Source organism: Pteropus vampyrus, unplaced genomic scaffold, assembly GCF_000151845.1.
Source record: "Pteropus vampyrus isolate Shadow unplaced genomic scaffold, Pvam_2.0 Scaffold11, whole genome shotgun sequence".
NCBI classification, from domain to species: Eukaryota; Metazoa; Chordata; class Mammalia; order Chiroptera; family Pteropodidae; genus Pteropus; species Pteropus vampyrus.
This window is the reverse complement of record NW_011888792.1, coordinates 6,552,541-6,568,309: the sequence shown is the minus strand read 5'-3', so window position 1 is coordinate 6,568,309 and position 15,769 is coordinate 6,552,541. Positions and strand designations below refer to the sequence as shown.

Sequence of the window (15,769 nt, the reverse complement as noted above, 5' to 3'; positions counted from 1 at the left end):
ATAATAAATCCCAGTATATTATTAACCTAAAACATGGCACTAATGACTTTTAATAAAATCCTAAAACAAATATTGCCAGAAAAGACAATCTCAGTGTAAACTATGTACCACCACTTTTTCTTTCCCGAAAAATTTATATATTTTTACATTTTCTATGATTAGGAGGAAATAGTTCTAGATGTCACAGTTTATTTGAGGAAACCTGGAAGCAAGTACTGTTACTGAGTCCAAGTGCTGGTTGGAAATGGGTAGTTCTGACATATTTATAAGGCATTACAAAACATTATGTGCCAGCTATATTTGCCTGGAAACTACTGATCTATAGAAGCTAGAAATAAAATTCAGCTAACACTCAACTTTTGTGTAATGAATTAGTAAAAAATAAATAAGAGATTGTGGTAGGTATACCAAACTATTCTTAATAAAGCACCATGAGCCACTGATCTGGACACAGAAGTCGCTTTCTTATGGCTTCTAATACTAATCTGTCATGACAGAAACTTGTATTAGAAGTATCGACCCCCCATATTAGCCAGCATAAGAATCAGAACTGACATTCCAACTGTTATTTTAATGAAGGAAAAACATAACTTAGATTATTTACCTGTTTAATATATTCTAAGATGAATCCACATATATTTGATATGTAAAATCTGATTATTGATCAAATTTTTATAAGTATCACACTAACACTTCCATACTGTACCTTCCATGCTTATTTCTCTGTCATTTAGTGTACATAACAACAATGATTCAAGCTTTTCATGGAGAAAAATCCTCAATAGGATGCTAGCCAGTAGTGTTCGGTCTTGTCCACATACATGTGATAAAGCATAGACTACATGAAGTTCCTTTTGCAGTATAAGCTAAAAATGACATTAAGAAAGATTGTTGAAAGTACACAGCATTAAGCATCCTCAGTGAGATTAACAGAATATATGTTCTTATATTTAGAAATATGTTCTACTGAATAAATTTATTAAAAATAGAATGAGTTTATAGCCTACATATTTTTGTCTCTTTAAGACCAACATCATACTACCACAAGGCTATTCACTCTCTGTCAGTGTGTCACTAAACTATGGAATTACTACACTTAATGGATCTTTCATTAAATATTAAATATTTCTGTTAACACCATTAAAAGTAATTAGACTGGTAAATAACTTAATACCTCTTTAAATTCACTGTATTCTTCTTCTGGCATGATTTTTTCCATAGAATATCGTGCTCGGACTCGCAGGGATCCTGGTTCAATACCTTTTAACGGTATATGGGAGCTGAGCAAAAACCATTCATCTGTGGCATGCCCTTTCTGTAGCCGGCTCAACTGGCAGCGCATAAATACTTTGATATGATAGAAAAACATCAAATGATTACTGTCTAAAACGATGACACCATAATTAGTCACATGATTAAATTTTCTGATGTTCTGTCTTCTCTATAGTATTAAATGCTTTTTATTGTAAAGGAGTTTTTGGTGATATCACAAATTCAGCACTTACTGTTTACTTCATTAATTTACTGAATATATACTGTGTTCCAGACTCGAACACAGGATACAGACATGATTAAGACATAGGCTCTGAGTTACATGTTGGTCATGGTCTAGCCAAGAAGGCAAGAAATCAATTACGGTACAATGTGATAAGTGCTGTTAAGAGTGGTTAATAATGCTGGAATACAGAGAGGTAATATCTAATTCAACCTGCAGAGGTTAAAAATTTATGCTAAACAAGTAACCCTTAAGTGGACTTGTAACAGGATCTGGAGCTGTTCAGCTAAATATAGAAAGAGACAGGCAGCTGGGGTAGAGGTAAGCACGAGCGCAGTCTAAATAGAAGGTACGATGGATGCTTTTAAAATCCATGGATAATTTATGAGCTAAGAAAAAGCTGGTGTAGTAACTGGAGAGAGGGATATACTAAAAGATTACACAGTGAGAGCAAAAGGAAGGAGGAGTAAATCAGGAAAGGATCTTTCTTCTGCGTCACTGGGGGATGGGGGTAGATTTTATTTTAAAAGTAATGGGGAACCACTGAAAAAGGTTAAGCATTTAAACACAGAAATTACAGAATAAACATTTTATACAGAAAAATTCAGGCTTTGATCTATCCGTTAATACATAACACTTCTTTCCCTAAGCCTGACTTTTAAGAAGATATTAACCTCATTCGCACTGATGTGAATTACTAAATTCCACTGCCACCTGTTTTAGCAACAGGCTGAGAAAAGGTGTGCAGCTGAGATCCAAAACTGGGAGGGTTTGAATACCAGAGGTGAATAAATAGTGCACTCACATTTAAAAAATTTTGTAAGATTTTTTTCACTTACATGCCAAGTATAAGAAAATAGGAAAAACCTAAAAAGTAGAAAGAAGAGATAGGGGAAAAATCAAAGAAAGATGACTACTGCTGCTGTTTTCTTGTTCTTCCTACTCATTGGGAAGGGGAAGATGAATAGATACATAATTTAATCATAAGGGCTTAGGTTTACAGTATGTACACTTTACTAATTTTGGTCTTTTTATCTTACATACATTTCTCAACAACCAATACCTTTAGAAGTACAAAAAGAAACATGTCAAATTATACTATGTACACTTTTATTTTTTAATTTCCGTTTTAGACTATATTGCATTATAAATAAAGTATGCAAAACACGGGGTTTTTTTTACATTAGAAAGAAATTTCTGTATCAACTTACAGATATCAGGATCTTTGCTCTTCTTTGTTTTATTACTAAGAGTTATTTCAAATCTGTTGATATCAGGGGGAAGATCACTAAAGGAGCAAGGAGAAAAAGAATTAACAAAATGTCCTGGTATCAAATTATGTAATTCTTTTATTTCTAGTATCAAATAAGGCCCCTATTTTTCTACTAAACTTAAATGTGTTAGATTTACTATTAAATTCAAAACTTGTTTTATTGGTATATAGGAATACAGACAAGAAAATTACAGTCCCCTATTATCTTTAACCTCCTCAAGTAAACCATGAGCCTTTGTAAACATTTTGTATTTGTGCCAGTAAGTGGTTTTGGACTTGCCAGTAATGCTAATTCATATTAATAACTATGTGAAAAACAAAAGACACAGCACTTTACTAGTAAAGTGAACAAATACAACAGAAAAAAAAATGTTTGTACTATTACAATGCCTGGACTTGGTACCTTGTTGAGGGTTTAGGTAGAGAAAAAAAAAAAAAAAGAGGCGGGGGAGAAAATGCAATATGGTAAAAGAAAATAATTTAATGTAATGATAAAATGAGACTTACTCAAAGACAAACTCTTCTGACCATACAGGGTTTTGCCCTTCCCTTGCATGAGTTTTTGCTACCTGGACACTGTTCAGGTAGATGTTACAATACGGATTAGTAAAATGTTTTAGTGGGAGTTTATGAGCTTCTTCAATGTGTAAAACAAGGCTGCTGACCTAAAGAAAGCACAAAAAGTGTTACCCCAGATTTCAAAAATTATGCATTAGCCTTCAAAAGCAATTACTATAAATGAAATTTTGTTTTACAAGTTATTCCTCCAATTATATTCTTGCAGGAATGAAATATACCTTTTCTACTATAAAACAATTGTTCAGAGAAGATGAAGGTAAGAAGGGGATTCTTTATTAATACAAGTAAATAACTGTCACCACCCAAATCAAAATCTCATGTTAGTTATATAATACTCACCTGGAAGGTTTTATTTCTATAAAGAGTTCCACAGCTATAAAATATTTTTAAAACAGATTCTACCTCTCCATTCTACAGAAAAGGATACAAATCCAAAGAAGCAAAGTTATTTGTCAGTTTTGATGCCAAAACATAGACTATCTACCTTCTAGTATCTGGCCCTCCTTTCTCTCTTGCCAACTACTACTAGTGTGGCCTTGGGCAAGTCAGCCTTCTGTGAGCCTCATCTTCCTCAGATATAAAATCAGGATAAAGTTTACACTGCAAATTGTTGTAAAGATTTGAAATAATATGTGTAAAAGCACACAGCAGAGTACCTGACCCAGGAGAAGAGTTCAAGAGGTAATAGCTATATCATATCTATAAATGATAATTTCATAGCTAAAGTTTCACACAATACACAATCTGCAGAAATTCAATCTGCTTTTCCATTGCTTACTAAATGTTAAAATATATTTTGAGAACACATAGTGATTATGTATATAATTAAATGCCTTTGGGGAGTCAGTCTTTTGGTTACAGGAATATAAATTATAGTCATCTGAATATTAACCTGAATATTTACTTCCAATAAAACAATATGTTAAATTCACCAAGCTTATTGGAAATTCTCCTAAGTAAAACAAGTCACACTGGTCAATAAATATCATACTAAACTTTCCTCAAAACTCCAAAAATGTTAAAATTACCTATTTTTTTCTAGTTATCTAGGGATAACTATAAAGAAAAAAGCAAAGAAATGGAGGATTCAAATTTGACTTTACATGCCTAGAAAGAGAGAGGCAAGCTTAACTCTCCATAAACAAACATATAGGACATGTTAAGGTTTCAAATAAGATACAAGATACTACCTAAGAGTTATGTAATACATTTCAAAAGCAATTACTATAAAAGGAAAAACCCAAGTTTACTGGGATCGGTAGTTTAAATCAGATGATCTTTTCAGTAAGTATCTTTAGTTCTACTTTTTTGAAATAGGCCAAAGTATAAATTTTTAAGAAAAAAATAATAAAAGTGCCCAACAGAATAGTGTCTGTTGTTGGTTTGGTATTATTTTAAATGGAAGAAAAAAATTCTTGGTATGCATTCAAAGGATGGCATTATGGACTAAATACCCAGCAAGTATGTAAAGAACGGTCTCTTTCCTAAAGAAATAACTATTTCTCCTGCTACTGAAGCAAGTGAGAGCATAGATTTTTAAACTGCCTGAAAATATTTTAAGAACTCTAAAGTGTTTCAAGTGTTGGCCAAAATAGTTCATACAGAAATAAAAATAAAGAAAGTGATAGACAAAATGTGACAGTTACAAATCAAAGAAAATTAAGTTTCACCTGACGCAGGCGTTTGTTAGATGTCCCTGGACTACTTTTCCGAAAATTGCAAAATGCCTGCAGTCCTTTCATCCAATCCTACAAAACAAACAGACAGACAAACAAAAAACAAAAAAAAACCCACAGCATTTCAAAGAAATATATTATACAATAGTTTAGTTTCCAATAATCACTTTTATTTAAATTCAATAGTTCTTTACTTCTTAGACTGCCATTTTTAAACTTACAGAATGCTGCATGTTAATATATTTGTGCCCCAATAAAATACAGCAATGATCAAAACAATTATAATAATTCTGCAAAAAAACTATTTCTGTAGAATCTCTACGTTAATGTTAAGTATACCAATGAGTGGCCATTAATTAGCTCCAAAAATAAAATTTATGTCTAGTTAAGCTGTTACAAATTGAGGCACCCTAAGGCAAAATTTAACTTGATAAATTTTTGAAAGGAAGGCTGACTGCAAAACCAATGGATAATGTGAGGACTGATTTGATGACAAGTATTCTAATAGTTACTTTAGCCCATGATGTGGGTAGAAATGTTTAAGAGGATCTGAGTTATTTGTAAACCTTTCACATATAACATTAAAATTTTTTCTAGCCTAATAGTCAAATGAAGTAGTTAGTAGCTATATTTTAACAAGTTTAACCATCTAGTGCTTTAGAGAAAGAAAAATTTCAGGTTCATCAAAAAGAAATACTTCACCTTGGCATTATATGTTTCTAGAAAGCTCTACAGCATTGCTTTACTCAATTGTGTCTTTAGTTTGTTGACTATTTCAATGAATCTGAACTGTTAATGTTTAGAGAACACATTTATAGTAAAGCAAATTAAGACCAAATCAATTACCACAACTTTTACAAATAGAAGAGACTAACCGGAGATCTCACAAGCCACCAAAGTAATGAAAATTAGAAATACAGGTGGTACTTTTGGACTTTAAGTAGTATTTGGAAATACAGAATACAGAAAGAGTACATATAAGTACAGTAAGAAAATGTTGTTTATACAACTAAATGAGGAATGCAAAACATACTGAAATAATCATTAAGGTATGTAACATCTTTAGTTAGAAAGAGGGAACACGGCAAAGTAACTAGAAGATAGGATATGGAGTTTAAATTTCCTAAGTCAATTTCTAATATTTTAAAAAATGTCTATGTTACCAAAATGTTTTGAGCCCTACGTTTTCATCTAAAAATTATGGATACATACCAGGTTTTATGTGTGTTATATGGTTGTAGTGAGTACTTGAGATATTTTATAAAGATTTGAAACATGACATTCAATTATGAGCCATGAAACATAATATTTCATTCACCAAGTTTTTTCTAAAGTCAGGTATTTTCATAATCTATGAGTTGGAGGCCCATATCAGGATCCACAGTTTTAAGAGCATCTGCCTGATATTGAAGGCTGGCAAATTATCTTCTATTTTCAACAAAGTTGCTTTCTTCGACCTCTTAACCACCTTCTGATTCCTTCCATACACAGAGTATAAGCAGAAATATGGTAGTATTTCCACAAAATACCACTAAGCACCCCAGAAATATTATGGTTCAAAGAAGTCAAAATATTTTTAGAAGATTTTTTTTAACACATTATTTCTTCACAGCATTACTTTAAATTTAATAAAGGTCATTAGAAGGGCACTGCAAATAGATCAATGGCTAGTGCCAAAAACAGGCATTATATATAGACTTAGAGAAAAAGAGAAAATTCCTAAAATAGTTTTCCTTCTGATGACTGAACTTGTATTTTTAGACATGGAGTTCAATCAGTGAATACTAACAATGCTTGTTAGCAAAACTAACTGGCTTACCTTTCAGTAGTACTGAGAATATAACCTTTCTGCAGAGAGGATTTTAAATGAACATTCTCAGTTAGACTCAACATCATAGAGTATTTAAAGGTCAACTTAAAATGCAATTTTCATTCCTAATAATCTGTTACTGTGTTTTTCTGCATTTCTTTCAAAAAATGTTTTACATATAAATATTACTATTCCTTAAAAAGATGATTAGATTTCAGGCAGCATCTGTTTTATCACTTTATCTTAAATGCAATCATTTCTATTCTAGTTAAAAACAAAACAAGTGTACAGTATATAAATGTCTAACTACTATATTGTATACTTAAACTAATATTGTATGTATGTCGACTTTAACTGAACATCAAATTAAAAGAAAAAAAAAGAAAACATGGGCCAAATATTTACAGTAGTTGAAGAAACAATTAACTTACTTCTGCTTGTTCTGGAGTTTCTCCTGCAAAGTAAAAGATGTAATGTTCTTCACTAAAGTGCTGAACTACTATCTGAAAACAGTTTGGCCTTTAAATAGAAACAAAAAAGTTATTAGGAAGGAAAGTATTAAAAGACTAAAGCCACTTAAAAAAAATCAAAATATATATTTTATATAAAAATACATAATTCTTAATTAAGGGAAATAATACTCCCTTGTACCAAATCATTACTAAAAAGCAAATGTCAGCTGCATGTATTTCAGAAAACTTTTTGTCTGCACTATTAAGTTTTCATCAAACTTTCACAATTTTTAATCTACAATGTAAATTAATTTTAAGACATTAGAAATAGAAAAGTTACAAAGAAATTGAAGCAGAAATGCCAGAATTATATATAGGTAATCCAAACATTTTTAAAGCAAATAAAATGTTACTAAACTCACTGCTTCAAGATGATACAGAATATATATATACATATTTGTGAGTGTATGTATATATATATGCACTGGAAAAAGATTAGACATGTTCTTAGGCCAAAAATGTTTTTAGTGGTTATCTCTTAGTAGATAAGTGATTTGAATTTTCCTCTTTATAATTTTATGTAAGTACAATATCGGATAGTAGTTTATGTCTTTTTGAAGATGTGCTCTGACTTGAAAATGTTTATAAAATGTTTAGTAAGGGTTTTCATGTTTTAGAAACTCAATAAATGTTATTTCTATTTATTGCTTTAACCAAAGATTATATCTTATACTTCAGTATTAGGAGGCCATAGCAAAATCTCCAAAGTACAAGCTTAACTTATTAAAGATATAAGAAACATCTTTTCATGCTTTGAGAATGCCATAAAAATAATGGAAAACATAAACTGAAACATTCTGATTCTGAAAGTGGTTTATATCAGACTACCCCTTCCAGTTGGATAAAATATAAACAAAACAAAAAACTTTTCAGGTGTTTGCCAACACCTACACTGTGTTGGACAAGAAGCTGAGAAGCTGAAATGCTAAGCAGAAAGCAGCAGCTAAAATGTTAAAAAAGTAACCAGTGCATTCAGCAGTTTCACAGTGCTGCTGGAATCAAATGAGTTCAGAGCCTTTAAAAGAGAAAGCTTTCAGTTGAGACCCCTACAGCTATGCCTTCAAAATAAAAGCAAACCAGAAATAGCCTTAAAGTTTTCTTCAAAATAAAAAAGGATAAGAAAATGAAATAGCCTTTACTAATACTTCCACTGGATCCCCGAGAGAATCAAGATGAACTACCCCTACCCTAAAATCTCTGGCAGAACAACAATCCTTTCTGGAAACAGTAACATCCACAGTGTCTACAGTTTTTCACACACAATGTCCACCATTCAGTCAAACATAAGTAGACATTACAGGAATCAGGATCAAATAACTGAAAAGCCAAAAGAAAAAAAATAACAAAGGAGAAAGACCTATGTACTAATCCAGATACTGAAATTAGATACAATTTTCAAATACTGTAATGAAAATGTTTAATAAATAAAATAGCTAATTTTTCCAGATAACTGGATCTATAAAAGAATCAAATGTAAATTATAAAATGAAAAATGTAATAAACATAAGTAAGACTTTGACAAATGCATTAAACTTCAGAAGAGTAGATTAGTGAACTGAAAGACAAATCACAAGAAAATCCAGACTGATGCGCAAAGAAAAAATGATGAAAAACAGACAACTACATAAGAGACACATGAGACATAGTAAAAAGGTATACTGTGTAACACGAATCCCAAAAGATAAAAGAGAATGCGGCAGAACTGCTTAAGGAGATACCAAGTTTTCAAAACTGATAAATGACATCAGGTCTGAGAGTGAAGAAGTTTTACAAACATCAGGATAAATTTTTTAAAAAATTACGGTAGGCACATTTTGGTTAAATTGCTGAAAATCTAAAATAAGAAAAAATCTCACAGCAGCCAGAGAAAGATGAAATACAGTACCTTAAGGAGAAAAGTCACATTATTTCAAAACAAGAATCAATTAGAATGACAAAGTTAATGCTGTAAGGCAGAAAACAATCTTTAAAATGCTGAAAGAAAATAACTGCCAACTGAAAATTTAAAATCCAGGTAAAAATCCTTTCTTAATGAAGATAAAACAATACTGCAACGGTGAAAGATTCAGTCTAAAAAATGATAAAGGTGTAAACATTCCCACATAAATATTCACTACAATAACTCAGTATCACTGAAATGTCTTTCAATTTGTGCTTCCAAAATGGTTATTATTTAAAGTAAAGCAGTATTAAGAGTCAGAAGTTTCGCATAAAGAAATAGAGTACTTAGAGGACTCTTTGTAATACTAAAAATCATAGGAAAATTGGTACAGCTGTACAATTAAAGTGGGCAGGGAAAGAGCCAAACGAGCAGTGTGTCCAACATTCCTTCGTCACAGCTGAGCACGCACACCAACCAAATCTATTGCAGAGGACCTGCTGTTAACTTCACATTAGACTTCATCTAAATGCTAAAAATCTCAGTGTATTGGGTTCTATGCTTACACAATGCAAGAAATGTTCAAATACCTGTCGTGTATTTGATAACACAGCAAAGAAAAAGATAACAGCATTTATCTACAATTTACCCTTTTGTGCTATGGTATCTGCATTCTACAATACATAATTTAGTATCAACCTATTTTTCACTAGTCTCATTATCTGGTAGAGGTGACTTTTCACTTCCTTGAAATATGCTTTGCTGATGCTGTCTTCGTTGGCATTCAGTCTTTCTCAGTGCTTCCCAACTATTTCATAGTAAGGCACACAAAAATACAGTTGATGGTAAACTGGCATACTTTGAAAAAATGTTACTTTTTAAAAATAAGACACGTGTTACTTCTCATATATAACTTTTTCATATTAAGTTTAGACTTGGTATCATTAAATACAAAACGTGGCCTGGACTTTTTCAGATGTCTTCAAATTCTTGAACGTCACCTTCAACAAGAAACTGCACAAGAAGCAAGTTATAGTCTTGTAGCAAATGATAAATGTTTATTTATTGCTTTTTCACTACTTAACATAAACTCCTTTCTTGATATTATTAACTAGAATAGGAATAATTCAGTCCCTTTAAATTGTACTTCAAAGTTCTGATCTTTTTACTCTAGGAGTTCCTTTCTTTAATTGGCAAATATAATGTTGACCTTTTGATAGTACAAACAGGACTTCAATTCATTTGCGCCTGTTCATATAAATTACGTCAAAATAATGATAAATAGCTTTTCTTTGAAATTATCCAGATGTTGCTTTATTAGTCTTAATTCTTTAAGATATATATTATTCAAATTATAATGTATTACTAGTGAATCATTTTTAACCTCACTTTTTCCAAAGTTGAATTTCTGCTTTGAATCTAAAAATGTCAGAACACAATATCTTTTTATATTGTACTTCTAATTTTGAGAAAGTTTACCCATTCTTCAATAAATCTGCAAAGTGATAATTATTCACCAAAAAGTTTTCTTCTTCTAGATCATAAACTTTAGCAAAACTCTTCTTTGAGCAGCTTACATACTTTGGTATCAAACAGTACAGTGGTATTGTGATCCCATTTTCCCCCAAGAAACTGAAAGCGTGCAGTTAAAGCAGCTTGGATTTTATTAGTCTCCATTTTTAACTATCATTTCATCTGGAATTCGGGTCTACAGACCAAATATTACATATAAGAGCATGTCTGTATAGCTTATTTTCCAGAATGAATTTCTGATGTAAAACCTTTAAATGTTCCTATCGTGAAGCCTCGTCATCAATCATAAACTTAAATACTATTTCCATATCTTCTTGGTTTCAAAGAGATTCATTTATTGTTTTGAATAATTCGTCTTTAATTATTTCTTTTGGTGATTCTTTGAATGACTAATAATTAACTTCCAAGTATTTCTCTAAAGTCTATAGATTCATCAGTCTGCAGTGAAAATGTAATCTCTATCTACATATAGCCAATGCATTTACTGATAATCCTATCTGAACACAATCTAATACTATTTGAAAGTGGTATCTTTTCTTTTTTTTTTTTTTTTTTTTTTTGCTTTTTGGCCTCAAAGATTTGGCTATTTCCATGCAGACTGACTAAACAAATAATATTTCAAATCTGTGTGAAGCACTTTGGCTTTAGCTTTAGCTCTTAATTGCATGATCTTCTAACAAACTTCCGAAGTCTATGTAACCTGCCTAGTAGAAATGCCATCCTGAAGCAAGCAAGTTCTTAAAAAGTCAGAGGAAAGTACTGAAATATGGCCACTACCAGAGCTTTGTCTACAAATGTTACACACCAATTCTTTTGCCATAACAAAATAAGGAATTAAAACAGTTTATTGAGGGAGTCATATAATTTCAAGCATTATAATCGTTGAAATGTAAAACGTTTGTTTTACTATTGTTATTATAATAACTTACAACCACAAATATTTCAAGGAACACCTATAACTTATTCTCTGCACACTGGTTGGGAAGCTCTGCTCTATTAAATGAATTCATACTCATCCTCCAAGATTCAGCTTAAGAACCACCTATTTCTTATTACTTATCTCAATAAGCTAGTTCCCAAATCTCTTCCCTCTTGCAACTGTTGATAGCACAAATAAACTGTATTTGGGAAAGAACAGTATGGTTGTCTCTCCAACATCCATTTCACTGACCCTTAAAGATAACATCCTCACTACCTGGGTGGCATGATCAGAAGCAGGGCTGGGCGCTCAATGGCCTCAATGGCCTTACTTTATAAAGGTAATTTCAATTCCTTTGCTACCTCAGGTAACCTAAGACTAGAAATTGTCGGAGGTGGCTCAATAGTGCATTCTCAGGATTTTCAATAGTTACTGGAAGAAATGCTCACTTCTCCTTCCTCTGGTACTATCTGTTACCTTGGAACCATGAAGGAAGCTGGTCTGTGAGGAAGGATCTAGCACATACGAAAGGAAGGCAGAGCAGAGATGAAAAGGAACCTGAGGTCTTATCCAACCACAGATAAAGGTCAAGATTCCCATATTGTTAAGAAACGAAAAATCTTAAGAAATTCTATCTTACCAAAACTTTTTTTTGCATGTACTTTGGAATAGCTGTTTTTATAAGATATTAGGAAGTGTTCACAAAAAAGATGGAGGGTATCAAAGTCAAATGAATTACTGAAATACTTCATATTATACTCCCTTAGTGATTCACAATATAAACACTAGCTAAGATTCAAAAACCCAGCTGTAGGGAAACTAGGTAGTTCAGTATTTTCCAAACCTATTTTAATCATTTTAAAAAACTGCCTATCAATTAAAATCACAAATGACACTAATGTGATCTCCAAAACACAGTTTGGAAAATGCAATGACAAGGCTGTAACTCTATAGGTATTTCTCTTATAATTTTATCAATTTAGTTAGGAAAAAACTAGATCTGCCTAGTAGAAATGCCATCCTGAAGCAAGCAAGTTCTTAAAAACATTTGTTTTAATTGATTTTTTCCTTATTAATCATAACAATAGGTAACAAAAATGGTAAATATAGCTAAAAAGACTCTGGAATGGATTATTATTAATACCAATGGTGAAAGGTAAAGAAAGGCTATTTGTACTTGAGCAAAAAAACAGATGTAATCAAGAGCTGGATTTGCCATGTAATGTTCAGGATTTAGCTTCAGCATATACATTTATATACATATATTTTTTGACCTCTGAAATCAATGTACGAAAAAGGTTTTAATTTCAAATCTGAAATACACTTTCCTATTGAAACAATTGTTTTTATATTACGATTGTTTCCCAATGTCAAATTTCTTAGGAACATACTTATCAAGTTAATAGTACAGCTGACTATACCTAGTCCTATCAGATGCACTGAATTAACAGAGAATGTGATAAAATTGGGAAAAAGTGACAAGACTTAAAGTTAATCACTCAAAAGACTGTTGGTCGGGGCAGGGATATATATGAGTTTACTACAGGAATATATAGGATATATACAAGTTAACTATAGGAAATGTCATTCCAAAGATTTCTATGTAATATAACAGAACTTTAGGCATAGTTTAAAGTAAAGAAGACCAAAATTACTCTAGAAAGTAATCTGACATTTTTAGATGGTCAAGGCTCTCAAAACTGGTTTGAAATGATCTGCACACACCTACTATTTTATTGATAAAATAACTACAAAAAGAAATAGGAAATCAATTTCTTACCTGCCAAAGAGGCTATCATGAACAACGTAGACAGAACATACACTGAGATCTATTAATCCTTTTGGTTTTGTAGCTCGTTTTTCACTCTCAAAATAAATAAGTTGGGCATCACTGCCCTCTAAAATAAAATATAAATTTTTCCACCGTTTTCCTTTGCCTGTTAAAAAAAAAAAGTTTTCCCTTAGCCAAATAATGAATTGTGAAGTCATATATATTAAAATCATAAAAATTAAAGTTGCTGAAAGTAAAAATTAAATATATTTTACTTTATATTCCAAAGCTTAAAGAATATACCAATCCTTATGAGAAAACGTAATTTATCTGTATAAAAAGAACTTTTGTTACAGTGCTTACTTTTTAATCAATCACAGAGAAAATTACATGGTACCTAAACTATATCTTTGGAAATTTCATTATGATTAACTCTTTAAAATTCTTATTTAGGAGTAATTCTTTTTCAGCCAGAAAATAAACAAACAAAACAAACAAACAAACAGAAATACCTCTCCCACTAACCTTGTGCTGCTCCAACTCTCTAACATTTTTTAATGTCAAACTTAGGCAAAATGCCACAGATGTTTTCCTTATTTAAAAAAAAAAATTATAAGGTAGTGATAGGGCAAAAAATCAAATACCCTGCACTGGAACTGACCTCAGGATTTAAAGATAGATAGTCTTGGAAAGATATAAGCTTGTTTCTTAAAACTTTGCTTGAAAATGTGGACTTAATATACACCTAGACTAGATTTTGAAGGCTGCTTAGAGAAAATCTCTAAACAAGGGTCAATTATTAATGATATAGAGCAAAATAACTTATTAAATACATATCAATAAATTTTATGCCCCATATTTACAATGCATCTATCATAAATATAAATACTGCAATTGAATCTTTAGTCTTAAAACTTCACACTTACCCTTTTTTAGAAGATAACCTTTCTTAACAATATTTTTATAAAAGGCATCCTTTGTTTTTCTTCGAATTGTATTATAGATTTCTTTGCCATCCACTGTATCATTGAGTACTTGTTCTTGATCCTGAATTTTTAAAAGTATTAAAATTGTTTCATGAATTCTTAATGGAAATTAAGTAAAATCTACTAAACTACCAATTAAAAACCAGATTGTGTCTGTCTAGACACTTAAAAAATGTTTTAAGTACTAAAATCTAAAAGTATGTAACATATATTAAGAGAGTCTTTGCCTTCTGAAGAAATTTTCAAAAAGGTTTCCTTACCATTTCTCAAGAACATGAACTAACAAGTTATTTTCAAAAATATAGTAGTCCCTCCTTATCTGTGGTTTTGCTTTTTGTGGTTTCAGTTACCCACAGTCAACAATCATCTGAAAATATTAAATGGAAAATTCCAGAAATAAAACAATTCATGTTTTAAATTGCACGCTGTTCCAAATAGCGTGATGAAATCTCACTCATCCCACTCCGTCCTGCCTGGGATGTGAATCATCCCTTTGTCCAGCATATCCATGCTCTATCCATTGCCCACCCATTAGCCACCTCAGTTATCAGACTGTCAAGGTATCACAGTGCTTATATCTCTTACAGTAGCCTAACAGTATGTCACAATACCTATGTGAGTCACCTCATTTCATCTCATCATGTAGGCACTGTATTTATTTCACATCATCACAAGAAGGGTGAGTACCATACAATAATGTATTCTGAAAGCAAACTTACATAACTTTATCACAGTGCATTGTTATAACTGTTCTATTTCATTATTGTTGTTGTTAATCTCTTACTGTGCCTAATTTATAAACCAATCTTTATCATAGATATATATGTGTAGGAAAAAAATGTATATGCAAGGTTTGGTACTATCAGCAGTTTCAGGCATCCACTGGGGTCTTGGAATGTATTCTCTGCGGATAAGGGGGGACTACTATACCATCAGTTTTGTTGTGTTTTACAGCAAATGCCGTTGTCTTGAAGTTGAACTGATAAATTAGGAACCAATATAAGCATAAATCAAATTCACGTGTGTTTATGTACAAATATACATCTGCAAGAAACACTAGGTGAATACAGAAAACTGCAAGGATACTATTTGCAAGGATTAATATTTTATGACTTTTTCTTATTAGAGATTTCACATGTCCATTAGGCCCTTTTATAAATTTAAGATATGAGACTCTCATAAATCTTACTTTCCTACATCTTGAAATATTCCATTGTTTCATCATCCTAGGAACCATTGCATCATTACTCAATAATTATTACCAAGTATGCTAAAGAGCAAGAGTTGACAAACCATGGTACATGTGCCAAATTCTGCCCACTGTTTTGGGAAATAG

The 15,769-nt window shown here is 31.6% G+C and overlaps 1 protein-coding gene across 1 annotated transcript in view; it reads right to left on the bottom strand.

Moving 5' to 3' along the window:
• RASA1 (RAS p21 protein activator 1) overlaps positions 1 to 15,769 on the bottom strand; it is a 102,642-nt gene that overhangs the window by 13,121 nt on the left and 73,752 nt on the right. The window contains exons 11-17 of the mRNA XM_011378981.2: positions 13,457 to 13,613; positions 7,265 to 7,352; positions 5,018 to 5,095; positions 3,276 to 3,433; positions 2,707 to 2,783; positions 1,175 to 1,347; positions 692 to 866 (exon numbers count right to left, since the gene is read on the bottom strand). Coding sequence (XP_011377283.1) covers positions 692 to 866; positions 1,175 to 1,347; positions 2,707 to 2,783; positions 3,276 to 3,433; positions 5,018 to 5,095; positions 7,265 to 7,352; positions 13,457 to 13,613 — 906 coding nt within the window. The remainder of the gene's footprint in view (positions 1 to 691; positions 867 to 1,174; positions 1,348 to 2,706; positions 2,784 to 3,275; positions 3,434 to 5,017; positions 5,096 to 7,264; positions 7,353 to 13,456; positions 13,614 to 15,769) is intronic.